This window comes from Malaclemys terrapin, chromosome 13 (assembly GCF_027887155.1).
Source record: "Malaclemys terrapin pileata isolate rMalTer1 chromosome 13, rMalTer1.hap1, whole genome shotgun sequence".
Taxonomy (NCBI): Eukaryota; Metazoa; Chordata; order Testudines; family Emydidae; genus Malaclemys; species Malaclemys terrapin.
Window position 1 is genome coordinate 35,159,685 of NC_071517.1, and position 20,964 is coordinate 35,180,648.

At 45.3% G+C, this 20,964-nt stretch overlaps 1 protein-coding gene across 1 annotated transcript; it reads left to right on the plus strand.

The window, feature by feature from the left end:
• The first annotated feature begins 19,183 nt into the window (after positions 1-19,183).
• LOC128847268 (olfactory receptor 14A16-like) lies at positions 19,184-20,104 on the plus strand. The gene has a single exon (XM_054046657.1). The coding sequence runs from the start codon at positions 19,184-19,186 to the stop codon at positions 20,102-20,104; it is 921 nt and encodes a 306-aa protein (XP_053902632.1).
• The last annotated feature ends 860 nt before the right edge of the window (positions 20,105-20,964 follow it).

Consider the following 20,964-nt stretch of genomic DNA (forward strand, 5'->3'; position numbering starts at 1 on the left):
CTACAAAATACTCACCCGCAGTCAGGGAGCAGGTGTGCTGGAAAAACTGCCCATCATGCTGACCAGCAATGTCTCATTGCTTCCTTGTCCTACCATGTCTGTCTGTCTCCATCAGCTGTCACAGATCTTTGAATTAGACTCTAACTTGTTTGAAGCAGGGACCATCTTTTTGTTTTGTGTTTGTACAGAACTTGGTGCAATAGATTCCTGATCCATAACTGGTGTTACCAATATTAATAATAATACCATTTAAATTAAATATTTTGCTGCATCAGAGCCTAAATGGAACAAATTCATCCTGATGTTTATCCAGTGTAGCCAAAAAAGAGACACTGGGGATGAATTTAGTACCAAATATTAAAAATAATAAGGTATAATACACACAAACAAGAAAAGAGATAAAGAGCTAATTACACAGAGTTCAAGTCAGAGACACCACTGACTTGCATTCAGTTAAAACTAGAGAACCTCCATTGACTTCAATGGACTTACTCCACAGTTATTCAGTGATATAAATTAGATAAGAACTTGGCACAGAGAGACAGCGTGAAATTCAACTTCCTTAGCTGGCAGAAGAAGTTTTCAGAACTTCAAAGAAATAAGTAAAATTTACATTGCAATAAGCCCTAAACCAGGGACTTTCAAAAATGGGCTGCAGGGAATAAGGCCTTGCTTAGACCTGGACTACGCTGGTGTGGGGGTTCGAACTCAGATACACAACTTTTGCTATGCTATTCATGTAGCTGAAGTCGAAGTATCTTAGTTCGACTTACCTGGCCGTCCTCACGGCAGCGAGTCAACCACGGTGGCTCCCCCATCGACTCCAGTTACTCCTCTTGCGGAGCTGGAGTTCCGGAGTCAATGGGGAGCATTTTCGGGCATCAATTTATCATGTCTAGACAAGATGCGATAAATCAATCCCCGATAGAGCAAACACTACCCGCCAATCTGGATGGTAGTATAGATATACCCTTAGGGCAGGTCTTCACTATGGGGGGGGGTTGATTTAAGATACGCAAATTCATCTACGCAAATAGCGTAGCTGAATTCTACTTATCGGAGCCAACTTACCCTGCTGTGAGGACAGCGGCAAAATCAACCTCCGCGTCTCCCGTTGACGGCGCTTACTCCACCTCCGTTGGTAGAGTAAGAGCGTCGATTCGGGGACCGATTGTTACGTCCCGACGAGACACGATAATTCGATCCCCAAGAGATCGATTTATACCCGCAGATTCAGGTGGGTAGTGTAGACCTAGCCTTAGATGTGGAGTTATTATGGATGCTCTTATTCTAGAATAAGAGTGCTTTATCTGAATTAACTTAATCCATTTAGATCCAAAGTCTTCTGACTCCCACTGCAAGTCAAGTGTGGTGCCTAAGACCCTTAGGACTCTGAAACTCACAAAGTAAACCTTCACCTTCCATCTTCTGCCTGACAAGAGCATCTAACTTCCCACAGGTGTATCCAGTTATACTGACCTCTCAAGGAATTGTAGGCCAGTGGAAGAAACAAAGTTACTTATTATTTTAATGTGTCCCATCGAGGGCCATTAGAATGGAAAAGTGCTGGGAAATACAGGTTTTAGTGACAGTTCCATCACGTCTGATTAGAAAATAAAATCAGAGGCATTGATTAAAGTTAGACAAAGGAAGGGGTGGGCCTGTTCCTATGTCAAGTAGCCTCCGATGGTTAAAGTGAAAGGGGTCAAGCGATTCATTCCCAGCCCTTTTAATGGTGATCCATTTCTTCGTGAATTCCATCAGATCCTCAGGTAGGCTATTATAGGCCAGCTGAGGTTCTGGTACCACTGGGCTCTTAGCTATTGTAGGTCACATGTCTGTGCTACAAATACATATTTATTTCTGAAAACCCCTGTGGACGCTCTTTGGGCCTCAGCCGTGTCCTGTTTTTAGCCAAACTCCTTTGACTCCTTTGAAAATTGCCATTAGTGGTTGAATGAATTTATAAACCAACAATGGACAAGTGTGTTTAATAGAGCAGTTAAAATGTTTTGTGTCCCAAATTTTGCCAATGCTCCTGAGTCTTGGTGTCTGTATATAAGGGTCTTCTCAGGAATTTGAGCATGACGTTTCCAAAGACATTGTTAGTTTTGGGTGCTCAACTTGAGGCAGCCTGAATCTATTCACGGATGCGCTTTCAGCAAAGCTCCTGAGTTCAGAGGCCAAACCCCCTATCCTCCCATGGGGACAGGGATGGAGACTGGGGAAGCCTGTCTTCTATGGCAAAAAGCTCTGGAGAAAACTCTTGTGCCTGCGTCATTTCCCAAGTTTTTTTCTTTTCCATAAGAGAGGAAGGGATCTGAGCCCACATTATGAACTGCTAACATCAAGCTTGTCTCAAGTTGGGTGCCGAAAAATGGAGATACCCCAAATCTCTGGTCTCTTCTGGAAATGTTGGCACTAATGCAAAGAGCCAAGGAGCCATGGAGTGACTTCCGGAGCACGGCCAGACCCCCGGACCCGCTCCCATGGCCAGAGCCACGGGCGGAGGGCAGCAGAACTCCCGGAACCCATTCCCCCTTTCCAGCACACAGCAGAGCGCAGACAGACCCCCGACCCCGCTCTTCTGGCCGGAGCGCCTGGAGGAGCACAGCCAGACCGTCGGCACCAGACCCACGGCCGGAGCGCCGGGCAGAGCGTGGCCAGACCCCCGGCACACCTTCCCTGGCGGAACGAGGCCAGACTCCTGTCACCGAGGCTGACTGGATAAAAACGGAGGGGTGGGGGGCCTAGTTTGCCCAGCCTGATCAATATAGTTGCTGCTTTGGAGATTTGGGGATTCTTTTGCAAGAGGAGTCATTAAAAACTTTATAGAGTGTTTCAGGGTATGTCTACACTACGAAATTAGGTCGAATTTATAGAAGCTGGTTTTATAGAAATCGGTTGTATACAGCCAATTGTGTGTGTCCCCAAAGAAAATACTATAAGTGCATGAAGTCGGCGGACCGCGTCCACAGTACCGAGGCTAGTGTCGACTTCCAGAGCGTTGCACTCTGGGTAGCTATCCCACAGTTCCCGCAGTCTCCACCGACCATTGGAATTCTGGGTTGAGATCCCAATGCCTGAATGATGCAAAACATTGTCGCGGGGGGTCCTGGGTACATGACGTCAGGCCCCTCCCCCTCCATCAGAGCAACGGCAGACAATCGATTCGCTCCTTTTTACCTGGGTTACCTGTGCAGAAAACATACCACGCCAAGCATGGAGCCCGCTCAGCTCAGCTCAGCTCACCATCACCATATTTCCTCTGGGTGCCGGCACACGTGGTACTGCATTGCTACACCACAGCAGCTAATTGCCTTTTGGTAGAAGATTGATTGATATCCGTCGTCGTCATACTGCAGTGGCTGTCAATCATGGGCACCTGGACAGACATGCTCAGTCCTATCGAACAGTCTCGATGATGATGGCTATCAGTCGTAGTATGCTATTTTCTGTCAAGCGCCCAGTATTTTCTGCCAAACACCCAGAAAATGCCGAGAGCTATCAGTCATGCTGCACCGTCGTCTACCAGCTTAAGATGTAAAAAATAGATTTGTTCTGTATTCATTTGCTTCCCCCTCCCTCCGTGAAATCAACGGCCTGCTAAACCCAGGGCTTTGAGTTCAATTTTTGTGGGGGGCCATTCTGTGTGACAGTTGTTTGTGTTTCTCCCTGATGCATAGCCACCTTTGTTGATTTTAATTCCCTTTACCTGTACGCCATGTCGTCACTCGCCCCTCCCTCCCTCCGTCAGATACTAGTTTTGCGCCTTTTTTCAGACGAGACGCCATAGTACTGGGATCATGAAGCCCGCTCAGATCACTGCGGCAATTATGAGCACTATGAATACCACGCGCATTGTCCTGGAGTATATGCACAGCCAGGACATGCCAAAGCAAAACCAGGACCAGCCGATGATGTGATTGCAGCATGGCAACGAGAGTGATTAGGAAATTGATATGGACATAGACCTCTCACAAAGGACAGGCCTCAGCAATGTGCAAATCATGGTGTTACTGGGGCAGGTTCATGCCCTGGAATGCCGATTCTGGGCCCAGGACACTAACACAGACTTGTGGGACTGCATTGTGCTGCAGGTGTGGGACGATTCCCAGTGGCTGCGAAACTTTTGCATGCGTAAGAGAACTTTCATGGCACTTTGTGACTTGCTTTCCCCTGTCCTGAAGCGCCAGAATACCAGGATGAGAGCAGCCCTAACAGTTGAGAAGCGAGTGGCGATAGTCCTGTGGAAGCTTGCAACGCCAGAAAGTTACCAGTCAGTCGGGAATCAATTTGGAGAGGGCAAATCTACGGTGGGGGCTGCTGTGATCCAAGTTGCCAGGGCAATCAAAGACCTGGTGATATAAGGGGTAGTAACTATGGGAAACATGCAGGCCATAGTGGATGTCTTTGCTGCAATGGGATTCCCAAACTGTGGTGGGGCAATAGACGGAACCCATATCCCTATCTTGTCACCGGAGCACCAAGCCACCGAGTACATAAACCGCAAGTGGTACTTTTCAATGCTGCTGCAAGCCCTGGTGGATCACAAGGGACATTTCACCAACATCAACATGGGATGGCCGGGAAAGGTGCATGATGCTCACGTCTTCAGGCACATTGGTCTGTTTCGAAAGCTGGAGGAAGTGACTTTCTTCCCGGACCAGAAAATAACCTTTGGGAATGTTGAAATGCCTATAGTTATCCTTGGGGACCCAGCCTACCCTTAATGCCATGGCTCATGAAGCCGTACACAGGCAGCCTGGACAATAGTCAGGATCTGTTCAACTACAGGCTGAGCAAGTGCCGAATGGTGGTGGAATGTGCATTTGGATGTTTAAAAGCGCGCTGGCGCAGGTTACTGTCTCGCTCAGACCTCAGCGAAAAGAATATCCCCATTGTTATTGCTGCTTGCTGTGCGCTCCACAATATCTGTGAGACTAAGGAGGAGACATTTATGGTGGGGTGGGAGGCTGAGGCACATCGCCTGGCTGCTGATTACGCGCAGCCAGACACCAGGGCATTTAGAAGAGCACAGCAGGGCGTGGTGCGCATGAGAGAAACTTTGAAAACGAGTTTTCTGACTGGCCAGTCTACGGTTTGAAACTTCCGTTTGTTTCTCCTTGATGAACCCTCCACCCCACCCCCCCGACCCGGGTCACTCTACTTCCCTGTAAACAAACCACCCCACCCTCCCCTCCCCCTTTCGAGCACCTCATGCAGAGGCAATAAAGTCATTGTTACTTCACATTCATGCATTTTTTATTAATTCATCACACCACCAGGGGGATAATTGCCAAGGTAGCCCAGGATGGGTCGGGGAGGAGGGAAGGAAAAGGACACACTGCAGTTTAAAACTTTAACTCTTATTGAAGGCCAGCTTTCTGATGCTCGGGCAATCATCTGGGGTGGAGTGACTGGGTGGCCGGAGGCCCCCCGACCATGTTCTTGGGTGTCTGGGTGAGGAGACTATGGAACTTGGGGAGGAGGGCTGTTGGTTACACAGAGGCTGTAGCGGCGATCTCTGCTCCTGCTGCCTTTCCTGCAGCTCAACCATACGCTGGAGCATATCAGTTTGATGCTCCAGCAGCCGGAGCATCGACTCTTTCCTTCTGTCTGCAAGTTGATGCCACCTATCATCTTCAGCCCGCCACTTGCTCTGTTCATCCCGCAATTCAGCCCGCCACCTCTCATCTCATTCATACTGTGCTTTTCTGTAGTCTGACATTGACTGCCTCCTCGCATTCTGCTGTGCTCTGTCAGTGTCGGAGGACATCTGGAGCTCCATGAACATGTCATCCCAAGTCCGCCATTTTCTCCTTCTAATCTTCACTAGCCTCTGTGAAGGAGAAACATTTGCAGCTGTTGGAGGAGAAGGGATAGGTGGTTAAAAAGACACATTTTAGAGAACAATGGGTACACTCTTTCACGTTAAATTTTGCTGTTGACATTACACAGCACATGTGCTTTCGTTACAAGGTTGCATTTTTCCTCTTATATTGATGGCCTGCTGGTTTGGTGTGAGAGATTACTCATGCAGTGCCGGGCAACAGATTTCGGATTGCAGGCAGCCATTGTAAGCCACAGTCTTTTAGCTTTTTCAACCTTCTTAACATGTGGGAATGGTGTGAAACAGTAGCGCCCTCATTTCTCATACCAACCATTGTGGGGAAATAGAGCATGAAGCCAGGGCCGTCTTTAGCAAGAGCGGGGCCCGATTCCTGGGTGCGGGGCTTGCAGCAGGAATCGAGCCGCACTCTGGCCGTGTTTGCTGGGCTTGGGTCTGGCCCAGAGCCCCTTGGCGGCCAGAGCCGAGCCACGGGGGCTGGGCCGGGGCACAGACCCGAAGCTGCGGGACCCGAAGCTACGCCGCAGGGGCCGGGCCGGACCTGAAGCCACGGGACCCAAAGCTGCGCCGCGGGGGCCAGGGTGGGCCGGGGGGCCGGACCCAAAGCCACGCCGCAGGGGCTGGGCCTCGCTGGGCCGGGCCGGGGGGACGGACCCGAAGCCGCGCCGCGGGGGCCGGAGCCGAAGCCGCGCCGCGGGGGCTGGAGCCAAAGATGCAGTGCGGGGGCTGGGCCTGGGAGCCGAAGCCAGGCCGGGGGGCATACCTGAAGCCGCACTGCGGGGGCCAGGCCGGGCGGGGCCGGGGTGCCGGAGCCGAAGCTGTGCCGCGGGGGCTGGGCTGGGGGGCCAGAGACGAAGCCACACCGCAGGTCGGGCCAGAGCCGCGCCGCGGGCCAGCGCACTCGACCGGAACCAGGGCCAGACTAGGCTGTGCCTCCCCGGAGCCCTTCTCACGCCCCCCACCACACTGGGTTATCTGCTGCTGCCTGTCCGCCCCTGCTTCTTTTCAGACTTCCCGCAAACTTCTGATTCGTGGGAAGCAGGGGAGGGGAGGAAGGGGAAATGAGCTGGGGGCAGGGTGGAGAGCTGCGGTGTGGGGCCCTCTTAGTGTGGGGCCCAATTCAGCCGAATCGGCTGAATCAGCTTAAAGCCGGCCCTGCATGCAGTGTCTCCTTTGGGTGATCTGTGACCCACTCCGTGATTCCAGCTATCTGCAAAAATAGCCAATCATAGACCCTCTTTAGGCATCCCATGCCCCCCCCCCCGAATCTTTATCCAAAAGACCCCGGAAAATAACATGTGTCTTGAGAAATTTACCCAAACTGGTGCCAAGTACCACCCCTGGGGAAAACCACCAAGCGCCCCTCTACCCAAATAAACATCCAATTCTCAGAAAAATGAGGAAGGTACCTAGGGAGGACGGGGTGGGGGGAAACTGACCCCGACCCTAATTTCTTAACTCGCGGTTTGGGGAGGGACTGACCCCAACCCCAGTTTCTTAACTCATGATGCATTGTTTGTACTTTGTTTGCGGTTTGACGAAATAAAAGCCCACCTGCGAGCGGCCCTCGGGGTGTCAGTCTTCGGACTGCACCCCAGTGCACTGGTATGTATGTCAATAAACTGGCATCTTGATAGTAAAACAATGCCTGTGCCCATGAAAAGAAGGATTGGGCCCAAATGGGTAGGCAACCACAGTTTAAGGAAGTTAGGAGGGGGGGTGAGGGGTTAACTCTGTAGTTGCTGGTGGAAATTAAGTAATTGCCGAGTTGGCTTCTTACTTTCTTTCTTTTATAATAGTAATTGCTTGAATAATGGCATAAGCGGTAAAACTATGAATAAATGTTAAAAGAAATTCTTGGTTTCTTTGCAGCCATTCCTTTGGGAGTGTCTGTAAATAATCCAGGCAAAAGGTTAAGGTAAAATCATTTGACTATAAAAAAGTTAGTTGAATTTGTTAGAAAAGCCCCTGGTGTGTATAATTTTTTGTTTATAAGTTTAAGATAACTTAATGTTTTCTAGTGTTGTTTAGTTTTGGTATTTAGCATTTGATCCTTAAAGTAACTTAATGCTTTACAAAATTTAAATTGTTTTAAATAAAGACCAAAGTTGTGGCTGCAGCAGGGTAGTCAAAGCCAAAAGAATGGAAATTTTTAAATCTGTTTTGGTAACAAATAGCAAGTAAAAGCTAATATCAACTAAAAAGCCACAAATAGAAATCTCGAAGTGTTGCTGGGTACACCTTATACCCTGAACACCTTTGGCGCTCCCTGGATGGTTGCGCCTCAGGTGCTCTGGCCCTATTTGCTTGCCCTATTTGATACCTGTCCACTGTTGTTTGCTGCAGTTAAGTAAAACTTTTCCTCTGTGGCCCAGCACTACTGCCAGTGTCGTGATGATTGGGCAGGCAGCACTTTTCCCTCTTTAAAAACTTTTTCAAGATATTTGAATTAATTTTATTCAAATGTTTAAATGTTATAATTGTAAGTATGTGTTAGTTTAGTAATGCATTTTCTAGTAAAAAGGGAAAATGCAGCATCTGGGCGGAGGTTTTGCAACAGTTTTGCATTGGTAAAATATGTCATGTGGGGGCTGTTGTAAAGCTTTTGCTTAAGGATTTTGTGTCACAATCTGGCATATCTAAACTGATTATAAAAAAGCTATGTGCAGCTTCACAAATCCAGTATGGCCAAATGCCCTTTGAAGGCCATTCCCAATCAAAAGACCAGATTCAGCCCTCATAAAATTTTTACCAGGGCACCCAATGAAGCTACCGACAGTGCCCTTCTGGCCCTAGCTCAAATAAACAGTCATTTAATAAATTACACCACAGCCAGGCACTAACAAATTGTGTTGGGTCCTTGTGTGGACCCGGTTTTCTAGTTTCAGTAAGTGGCGGGGAACCGGAGGGCTGGGTCTACATACGGGTCCATCAGAAGAGAACTGCCCTGGCCCAGTGTTGAGGGGCTCTTGTCAAGCCCTATTAATTATCAACCGATCAATCGAGGAGCCATTTCAGTAAAAATTGACTACCCGCCCATGCTTCTCATTGGAGTGGCTCTTCAGCTGATCAGTCTATCTTTCCTTCTGGCGTTGTTGCTCCTTCTGGACAACAGGGGTGAAGGAGGGGGAAAGGATTGCCAGCCTTTTGCCTTGTCCTTCACTTCTGGGTAAAAGTCTGGTGCCTCTCCTTTGTCCGCTGACAAATCCATTAAGCCTTCGGACCTTGCTAAGAAAACAACTTCTCCACCTGAGGTCATAATAAAGCCTCCAACCAAGCAAGGTGATTGTGCTGGTAACCCCTCCCTTGCAGCCTCATTGCCAGACTGCTAAGTGAACTAAGACTAAAAAAACTTGAAGAATAGCTTGTGAAGGCTAGCTAAAACTACCTGCGACAGAGTGTTGGACGTTTTATCTTCAGGTAGTTTGACAAAAGAGAATGAAGCCAGAGCTGCCAGGGGATAGGACTTTTAATATTCCGCAGTCTCTCCTCTTGACGATCTTGGGGTGGGAAGGGAAAAAGTCTAAACTTTAGCCAATCAGTGACCTCCGGTTTGGCCTGTGTCGTATTGCAGTATACCCTGGCTCTACATGGTTGCCCATCATTGTAGTCCCCGCTCCCCAGCTACTCCCCCTCATAACTTCTTCAGTGCCCATACAAATCTGTCTGGCCGTGGCCTCAGAAAAAATCAAGTTTCAGACCAGCAAATGTGGTATAGCACACCCTACCAACGCGATTATCGCTTCCAACGGTAAATTATGCTAAATGTTACTGTAAAAACTATTACTTTCTCCTTTCCCCTTTCTGCTTTCCAAATAACTACTCTGTACCTCAATTGCTCCCAGGGAGCAGCCATTCAGCTGGCCTAGCTTGTGCAGTGGTAAAGTTTCCATTGGGGAAAAAGGGGCTTGGTGAAAGGAGTCTTACATGGTCTTACTGGGGCGGCTGCTATTTGGAACATAGTCAAATCCCAAGACCATAAAAAACGCCTGGGAAATTTAGAAAGGGCATCGGGCCTTGCTACTGAGGCAGGACTCACTAACACCCAATCAGATATAAAAACTCTCCATACCTTATCAGGGTTGGGAACAACAACCCAAACCTTGTTAACGAGGTTAATAAAAAACCTCGTTTTAACAGGAAAAGACACTGGGTGGGATTTAGCATGCAGCCAAATGCAAGATTTCTTTAACAACCTTTTGGCAAAAATGCAAACCGATGTTTTAAATCAGCAGTGGCCTGAAACCCTTACCACCATGTTAAGAGTGCCATCCAAGCTATGGAAGTGGAGGCATACCTGGACCCTATCTGATTGGGCCGCAACTCCTCGACATGCTCCTTCCATGCTTCGGGACTGGTAAATGGCACCTGTGCTCCAGTGCACTTACTTGTGCCAGAACCCTGGGCGAATTGTCTATGGGACTGGATTATCCACCAGCAGGTATGGGAAGTTAAACCACCCCTTGAACCTAGCTGTTTCATCACCACTCCCTATGATTTTGCTGCTCAACATATCTGGGTGGGTATCGGAACCTGGTGGTCATTATGGCCCTTGGGACCCCCACAGCTATTTTGCCTCCGCAAATTGTATCCTGGAAAAGTGGTTAACATTTTTAATTTGGCATGTTGGGAAGGAGAAGCGATAGGTAAAGATCCAGAGGGAAAATTACTATTTAGTGGAAACCATGGATGTGCCCTACCATCAGACTCCCACATCCCTATCCCCTTTCACCTTAACTTAACCACTGCACAAGGAAGCCGCTTTATTGTATGGCCTGCTAATCCTCAGGTTTATGTAACCCTCCATCCAAGTGTTTCTTTTTCATTTGATTGGACTTCCCCTATCCCTAACAGCTTCCTAAACCTCACTTCTCTACTCCCTCTGCTCTCCAACTTATCTCACCTGCAAGACCAAATGCATGTAATAGAAATGGAATACAACAAAGAGGCCAAAGCCTTCCAAACTGCTTATCAAGTACATACCTTATGCTGCTCCCACGACATTGCATGCTTTGCCTCTAAGGAAATCGCCCAAGTTGCACCCAGTTTGCTAACCTCTTCTGCCCTTCACATTCTATTTTGATTGTTTTAGCAATTTGTTGTGGATTAATGTTGGCTGTTGCTTGTTGTCTATGTAAATTTTGCCATTTGCCCCGGCTCCCGGTTCAGCCCCAACCACCATCAGAAGCCCTTTTTATTTTCACAGATGTTCCCCACTGCACACTATATTGTCCCTCAGATCTGGAAATCGACCACCTTAGTGTCATTTCTAAATCCGAATACTGTCCTATGGCCCCTTTGTTTAATAAGAGTAGTGATGCCAATAGGGCATCAGAGGAAGGAGATTGTGGGGAAATAGAGCAGGGGGGCATTCTTTTTAATAGCCAGAGCTGTGAATCTAAAGGCCCCAAAATAAACCCTCCAACAGAGATCTGTTATGCTAGCTACCCTTACACAAAGTAGTACAGGCCAGGGCCCAGGCCAGGGCCTGAACTAGACTGGACTGCACAATTCCCTGCCAAAGTCGGTCAAGGGTCATGACCAGAGGAAGGGGGGGGGGGCAAGGAAGGAAAGAATAAAAATAAAAAGCCCCAGCAGCAGCACTAATGAAATATGTTCATGACTAATGAAATATAATAACCACTTGTGTGAAGCAATAGGTAACTTCAGCTAAATGCAATTTCTTGACTCATGCAGCTTCTCCTTTGGGTGACATGTGACCCACTCCGTGATTCCAGCTATCTGCAAAAATAGCCAATCATAGATCCTCTTTAGGCGTCCCATGAACCCCCCCACCAATCTTTAACCAAAAGACCCCGGAAAATAACATGTGTCTTGAGAAATGTACCCAAACTGGTGCCAAGTACCACCCCTGGGGAAAACCACCAAGCGCCCCTCTACCCAAATAAACATCCAATTCTCGGAAAAATGAGGAAGGTACCTAGGGGTGACGGGGGGGGGGGGAACTGACCCTGACCCTAATTTCTTAATTTGCGGTTTGGGGAGGGACTGACAAGTTTCCTAACTTGTGGTTTGGGGTGGGGGGGCTGACCCCAACCCCAGTTTCTTAACTCACGACACATTGTTTGTACTTTGTTTGCGGTTTGATGAAATAAAAGCCCACCTGCGAGCGGCCCTTGTGGTGTCAGTCTTTGGACTGCACCCCAGTGCACTGGTATGTATGTCAGTAAACTGGCCTCAGGCTTGAGTCTTTGAACTAAAATCATTGCGTGGGGGTCTTTGACCACAACACCACCCATTGGGTTGGCTATTTAAAATGGGTTTGCAATGTAAAAGGAGGGGCTGCGGTTTCCGGGTTAACATGCAGCACAAACCCAACTAACCCCCCTCCCCCACACACCCAATTATTGGGGATGATCATTTCACCCCCTCCCCCTCACCGCGTGGCAAACAGCAGGGAACATTTCTGTTCAGTAGAGCAATAAGGGACAATTCTGAATGTTCCCTTAATAAAATCACCCATTTCAACCAGGTGACCGTGAATGATATCACTCTCCTGAGGATAACAAAGAGCGATATTATACCAGTTTTATGCCACCATAACTCCACTGATTTCAGTGGGGTTACACCACTGCAAACATGGTACAATGGGTTGCACAGTTTTTACTCTGTCTTTAGTCAGGCATAACTCACAGTGGGGGGAATTCTGATCTCGGGGATGAAGCCAAAATAACTCCAATGACTTCAGCTTTACTCTGGTGCTATTGAGATTCCAGTCTGGTTCAAACAGAGTCTTGCTTCATTAAACACTTATAAGTATCTCAAAATTTGGCTTCTAAATAGGCTTGTTCAGCAATTTATAATGATTGATCAATACATCAGCTGCATCTATTCCAAACCCAATTGTCTTCTCTCACGTACCTTGCAGAAAGGCAAAAATGCGACCCAGAAATAAGGACCTGGAGACAATACATGGTGTGGATATTCCTCTCATTCACAACATGCATCTGACCCCAAAGCATCTCAAAGGTGGTAAGAAAAATAAGCCACCACACTGCTTTGGCCTCACTCTAGGAGAAGCAGACCCTGTGCAGATTTTGCAGAGCTGCCACTTTTTCACCAAAGACAGGTAATAATAATATTGGGTGTGTTCCGAGGGCAATATAAATAAATACTCTCATGTAGGAGAAATGACAGCAGCCCTACAAATTCCTCAAATGTCACAGTGATGGATAAAGTTCAGACAGAAGGTTCAAGACAGATTGGCAACAGATTATGTACGGGAATAAAGAGATAGATCATGCAAGAGCCTCAGCACCAAGAAGTCAGCAGATTTCCGATGGGTTCCCATGTTTCCATTTCAGTGATCAGGAGCTGGTTGTGGGAGGGGTTTGTAGACACCCCCTCCACTCTGTGCATTGCCAATTCTCAGCCCATATTCCCAAGTGTGGGAACCGATGCCTTGGCCCACAAAGTATTTTTTTCTCACTGCCAAACTCATATCTGGTTCCTTGTTTTGTAACATCACTATACACAGTACACCATCTAAACTGGGACATAAGGGTGTTGTGTTTGTGTGTGAGAGCCAGTGAGTGTGTGTCTATGATTGTTTTTGTGCTGGGGGAAAGAGTGTGTTTGGTGCATTTAGGCTGGTGTGTTAGAGTGAGTGTTTGCATGTTGGATAGTGTACGTGTGCCTGCTTGTGTGAAGAGTGAGTGAGCATCATGGTGTGTGTGTGTGCATCAGTCTATGGAAGATACTGCCTGGGTGTTTGTGTGAGTGTTTGCCTGTGTGTTTAAATAGCAACAATTGAACACAATAAAAGTTATCTTCCTCCTTTCTTATTGCTCTAGCAAATCAAATTCCCCATGATATGCGGGAGACAAAATTCAAATAGAGCTGGGCGAATAATAGATTTTTCTTTTCACTGGCAATTTTGAAAAAAAAATGGAAAAAATAATTGTGGGTCAAACTGAAAATGATATTTTTTTCCAAATTTCAGGTGAATCAAAAAGTCAAAAACAATTTTATATCAGGTTTCATTTTGACAAAATCTAAACATTTTGTTTCAATGTAGACCATGTTTAAAGTAAAATTAAGCAAAAATTTTTAAAAAAAGTTGTTTTTGTACTGGAAAATCAAAATGTTTCATTCCAAAAAGGTCAATTGTTTTACACTTCAACTGACAATGTCACTTTTTTAACCTCTGACCAGTGCAAATTTTGTGGTCCATTTTAAGAATGGGTTTAATTTTTCTCTCACACTGATATAAATCCTGATTATTTCAATTGAATCCACTTTAGTGTCAGTGGATTTACTGCAAACTTATATCAGTCTAAACTAGGAGCTGAACTTTTCTCTGGCAGCTTGATCAACATGCCCAGTTTTTTTAACTGTTTATTTAGGATGTTTTAGCAAGTTTACAAATCCTTGCCATATAAATATCAGAAACAAGACAATCATTAGAACAGTGAACTTTGGTTTAAAGAGACATCAGACAGGAATATAGTCATCAGATCTTTCTGTTTAACAGGGTGTTATCATAGTACAGAGTGAGGATCATTACAACTCCTATGCCATTTCTGGTGATTTTATTAAAGTGAGTGAAATCTCTGTATTCACATATTAACAGACCAGTTATGTCTATCAAATGTTAATATGCAAAGCAATTGGACAGGTGTGCTGGGATTTTATTTTTTTTTGCAGGTGAATATACTTTGAGCACTGAATAAGAGGTAACCAAATATCTAAGTATCTATCTATCCTCTATCTATTTTGCTGAACACATAATTGTAGTATTAATTTTTCCATAACCAACCTCCCATATTCTTTTTAATCATTCCTCCATGGTTGGACTATTTTTCTTTTCCCATTGAGAGGTTATTAATGGCTAAGCAGTTACTAGCAGATCAGAGGTTAATTTTTCATTTCCTTTTGTGTGACCATTTCCACCAGGAAGGCCAAGGAGGATCACCAGAAGGTTATTAGATAATAAATAGCCAACAATTATGTCATTTTGTTACAGATTGCTTCCAATACTCTCTAATGACTAGACATGTCCAATGCATCAAATCTCCTCTTTCTTGTATCGTGCTACAGACTGAAGTTGCTGGACCTCTTTTCCAGATCAAACCCCATTCCTCTGCATTCCTGTTTTTTTTATCTGTTCTTCATAGGTCAGATTACCTAAAACTTTGATTATTTTTGTGGTCTCCTATGAATTCTCTACAATCTGTCCACATCTTTCTTAAAGTGTGACACCCAGAAGCGGACACAGTACTGCACGTGAGGCCTCACCAGTGCCAAGTAGAGCAAGACAATTACCTCCCGTGTCTTACATATAACACTCTTTTTAATACACCCCAAATGATATTAACCTTTTTTGCAACTACATCACATTGTTGACTCATATTCAATTTGTGATCCACTCTAGCCCCAAGATCCTTTTCAGCAACGCCACGACCTAGGCAAGTGATTCCCCATTTTGTACATTTCATTTTTCCTTGGTAAGAGAAGAACATTGCACTTGTCTTTATTGAATTTCCTCTTATTGATTTTAGACCTGTTCTCCAATTTGTCAAGGTCATTTTGAATTCTGATCCTGTCCTCTAGAGTGTTTGCAACTCCTCCCAGGTTGGTTTCATCTGCAAGTTTTATAAGCATATGCTATCCTCCATTATCCAAATCATTATTGAACAATGGCCTTAAAAATGACATCAGAAAAGAGCTAAAAGCTCCTGGAATTAATTTTAATAGATCTGGTCAAAAACAGGGGAGATGATCAGGATCATCTTACACACTTTAAAAAAATAAAATTTTCATTAAATAATTCATAGAAATTTAGAATTTCTTTTTTAAATCTACCATTTTGTGAGGTTTTTGGAGAAAATTTGTTCTCATTTTTGGTGGAGTTCAAATTAGATTAATAGATTCCAAGGCCAGAAGGGACCATAGTGACTGTCTATTCTGACCTCATGTATAACCCGGCCCATTGAACATCCCCAAAATATTAACTAGATCAGATCCTTTAGAAAAACATCCAATCTTGATTTGAAAGTTGTCAGTGTTGGAATCTACAAAATAAGTAATTAATAATAAACTAAGTGAGATATTCAAAGGGGGTTAATGGAGCCAGGCACTCCTCTCCTGTTGAAAGTGAATGGGATTTAGAAACAGAAATCCAGTTGGTTCCTTTGAGCACTGCAGCCTATCTGGATAATGAAAGCATGCAGTTACTTTGTAGCAGATAAAACTCTATGAGGGGTAGAAACTCACCTCCCTCATGCCATAGATTATTCACTAGCTGATGATGATGATGATGACTGTCTGCCATGGACAGGTTATTCTAGAATTGTCCTCTATAGGGCCTCTTAGACTTTCCTCTGACTCAGGTAGTACTGGCCACTGTCAGGGACAGAATACTGGACTGCATGATCCAAAGGTCTGACTCAGTTAGACACTTCCTATGATCTATAACAAGCAGATGTTGTCAAATAAAATTGCAATGAACGTTGCATCCACATGAACTCATATGCATTTATTTGAGTTTAATTACTCAATATTCAAACTGGTCAAATATGAAAATTGTATTTTAGTGAGAAATGTCAATTTTTTTTGTTTTCATAGAAACATCGCATAGTATTGCTTTTGGATGGGCAAAACAATGAAACGGAAGACTGAAAAGCGTTTGGTTTTCAATAAACTTCTCTTGTAAAACAGCACGTTTATGGTAAATATTTTCTAGTTTTGGAAAAAAGATTTCTGATATTGAAAACTTTCTCCACCAAAACCTGAAAAAAATATACAAAACTTTTCCATCTCCAGGTTTTCAGAAATACAAAACCGAAAACAACTTCCCCCCACTGAAAAAACAAAACCCCGTAGAAAAATGAGTTCAAAATGAATTTTTTCCATGCTAAAATATTTTCAATGACAACCAATTTTTCTTCAAAAGTTGTTTTGCAAGGAAGATTTTTTGAGCATCTCCAGTCATTATGAATTATCCTCCTATTTGTAACTAGTATCCCAATTGGATGGATTAATTAATTATCTGACGGTTGCATATGATATGAGAGGTCCATTTTATTAGGTAAGAGGCAGTCTCCACCCCAAGGAGCTTACAGTAGAAAAGACTGGCAAAAGGTGGGAGGGGAAAGACAGCCCTAGGGAATGACTTTCCCAAGGTAACACAGCAGGTCAGCGGCAGGGCTAGGAATTGATGTCAGATCTCTGGAGTACAGTCCTGTGTGCCTGCAGTGTTTGCCTCACAATCTTTGCTTTAGACCCTGCTGCCTCGTTGTAATTGTGATTATTTTAGTTTCTGAAAACTCTTCAGGGAAGTAGAAGCAAGATAACATATTGTTGGCTCTGGACTGTTGAGGGCTCCAGGGAGTGAGTCCCTCAAGCCCGTAGAAAACAGACATGGATAAATCACCTCCCCTCAGCACCAAAGTTTTTGACACGCAGCTCATCTGCAGACAGCACAGATCTCAGTGTATTTCCAGCAGCTCAGCCTCAGTGTGGTGGGGGAAACGCCTCATAATACAGTGATCGGGGCATAAGATAGAGAGATAGATCGATAGAGGGGTGTGCAAGGTGCTAGAAAGATGGGTAACCAATTGCAGTCTGTAGCTGGAGGAGAAAAGACATCTCAGAGACCAGCATCGTAAGTTTGCTCTTGCAATAAAATATATTTGGGGGTGACAGAGAGGCACTTTAAGGATGAAATTGTAAGTGACATTAGATTTTTTTCATACTTTCACTCTTAGCTCAATTTGGGCATGGGAAACTGAGGCAATCCAAAGCAGTTATCTTAGGAAAGAGGGGGCAGAATAGTTGTGCCTCAGTTTCCTTCTATTGGGAGTGGGTGAATTCATCAAATTGACACACATAGTTTTTAGAATGGATTGAAGAGTTTACATTAAAGTTGTCCAAAAATTGTGACAAACACTATCAGATCCTTGTTACTTTTCTCTCTGTATACATTAGTTTGTTGTTACTGCTGTCTGTTTGTTTTTACTTTTCTCTATTAGTTTGTTTTTACTTCTCTATCTACCTGTTAGTTTGTGTTAGTTCTGTGTTTCTCTCTCACTCTCTGAATCTTGTATCTCTCTATCAGTTTGTGTCTAGTTCTCAGATTTTTGTTTCTTCTGTCTATTAAATTGCTGAAAGGGTACTTGTGGGACAGGCACTCCTCATAATTTGAAGCTGAGTGGTTAGGGCACTTGGCTGGCCTGTGACAGACTAAGGTTCAATCTCTCCCTCTGACTAATGATGAGAAGGGATTTGAATTTCCAACATACAGGAGAGTGCCTGAGCCGCTAGGCTATGGGCTGTTCTGAAATGAAACTGTCTCAGTCTCTCCTGTTGAAGCTGCTCCACTGTGTATCATGAATTAAATAGTCATTGGAGCAGGGACTTGAACTTGGCTCTTCCAGACACCAGGTGAGTGCCCCAAGTACCACACTGGAGAATCACTCTCATGCCCCTACCCTGGCACAATGACTCTCCATTGTCACTTGCAACAGTCATCCTGATGGCAATGGAGAGTCACTGGGACAGAAGCTGAGATGCAGTCTGATGTAGTCATTTGTGTGGACCTCTCATTTGTGTTCTCACCTCTGGGAGGGAGTTGAGTCCAGTGTGTAGAGCCAGAACTCCTGGCCTGTATTTCCAGCTCTGGGAGGGGTGTTGGATTTAGTGGGTTACAGCACGGATTCGAACTGGGAGTCAGGACTCCTGGGTTCTCTTCCAAGCTCTGGGAGGGTTTTTAGTTGAGTGGTTAGAGAAGCAGGAAGGGAGCCGTATTCAGGACTCGAGTTTCTGTGTATTTATGGCTGGGTTTGGTCACCTCTAGGAGAAAAGCTGCTTGTGTTTAGAGCAGTATAAAGTGGGAGTAATTCCATGGCATGCAGTGAAATTACCCCACATTCACAGCATGTCCCTGACAGCAGAATCTGGCCAGACAGACCCCCAAATTCCCCTCGGAAAACTGAGGATAGTAACACTTATACACCGTTATCCAGAGTTCACCCACCTCTGGGTAATAGAGGTATACAAATTTCTCCAAACAATAGTTCCAATTTCTGCACTTTATAACCCTGGTGTAAATTATGAGTAACCGCTGTGGAGTCCATTGAGATGATTCTATTTTCTCTCACCCCAGTGTAAAACAGGAGTAACTCCATTGGAGTCAGTGGGGCTGTTTTCTCCATCCTCATTCCCATATTACACCAATCTTCACAAGCTAAGGGTCTGACTCAAGGAAATTAAGGTGGTTTTCACAAAAGGAGAGTTATTTGAATGATCTAATCCTGTCCTTTGCTCTTTTCTCTCTCTCTGCAACCATCACACGATCTCCTGAGAAAGAAAATGTCCAACCTAACCACCGTGACCAAGTTCCTTCTCCTCGGATTCTCTGATGTTCAGGAGCTGCAGATTTTGCACTTTGTGGTGTTTCTTGTGATTTACCTTGTAGCCCTGGTGTGGAATCTTCTTATCTTCATGGCCATAGCCTTTGACCACCACCTTCACACCCCCATGTACTTCTTCCTGATGAATCTGTCCATCCTAGACCTTGGCTCCATCTCTGTCACCGTTCCCAAATCCATGGCAAACTCCCTCATGAACACCAAGTCCATTTCCTATGCTGGATGTGTTGCCCAAGTCTTTTTCCTCTCCTTCTTGTTGGGAGCAGATTTTTCCCTTCTCACCATCATGGCATACGATCGATATGTTGCCATCTGCCAACCACTGCACTATGAGAGAATGATGAACAGCACAGCTTGTGTCCAAATGACAGCTAGTGCCTGGATCAGTGGGATTCTCAACTCTATACTACACACCGGAAACACGTTTGCATTGACCTTCTGTGGAGGAAACATAGTGGATCAGTTCTTCTGTGAGATCCCCCAGCTACTCAAGCTCTCCTGCTCTGACTCATATCTGAGTGAAGTTGGGGTTCTTGCATTCAGTGCGTGTTTAGTCTTAGGCTGCTTTGTTTTTATGATGGTGTCATATGTCCAGATCTTCAAATCAGTGCTCAGAGTCCCCTCTGAGCAGGGCCGGCATAAAGCCTTCTCCACCTGCCTTCCTCACCTCACTGTGGTCTCCTTGGTTGTTTTCACTGGGTCCTTTGCCTACCTAAAACCCACCTCCAGTTCCCCATCTGCTCTAGATCTTGTGGTGGCAGTTCTCTATTCCGTATTGCCACCAATCATGAATCCAATTGTCTACAGCCTGAGGAACAAGGAGATGAAAGCTGCCCTGAGAAGACTGACTGAGTGTAGGTAATTCACCAAGAATTAATTTTCTTGTCTTTATCTAATTAAAGTTTGCTCACATAGTATCTGTTCATTAATGTCAGTTATTTCCATGACCACACAGCTTGAACACAAACAGGTCTGATTCTGATCTCAGTTGCACCAAGGCAAATCCAGATTAACTCCATTGATGTCACTGACGCTGCAGTGATTTACACCAGGAGAAAATCTGGTAAAGTTGTGGAGGTAAATGGGTGTAAATTGTGTGAACAAGAGGAATCAGACTTTCATTCTGTGCCAAAACAATATCCATTACACTGCTTAGCCACATGCACCCATTCCATGGCCACTGAAAACAATGATTGGAGTTGTCTTGCTTGTGTGCATAAATCAGGAGTGGCTTTGTTGGAACCAAAGGAGTCAGACTGGTGTAAGACTGGGGTAGGTGAGAAGAGATTTCGGGTAGATCTGCAACACATCAGTGTAGTTCCATTGACTCTGGTGGCGCTAAAGCAATTTTCAGCATCGGTGCATCTGACCTACTGCCTCCAATGGGGCTGTATATCCATTGCCACAAGCTGGGGACAGGGCCCATTGTCTTATAAACCACCATTTGTGGCCGAACCAATAGAGGGGGACAAGGAGCCAGACTGTGTTACCCTGGCTCAGGTGTACATTTGGGCATGTGAGAGATGGAGATACTGGCTAGAAATTACAGGAGGTTTCTAACCGTCAGCGGGGCGATGCTCTGGAGCAGCCTCCCAATAGGAGTTGTGGGAGGCAAACGACTGAATTAGTTTGAAGAGCGAGATGGACACATAGCTCAGTGGGATTGTATGATGAGGCTGCTTGTGATGGTGCGGGGCCGGGCTCAACAGCCTTGGGGATCAT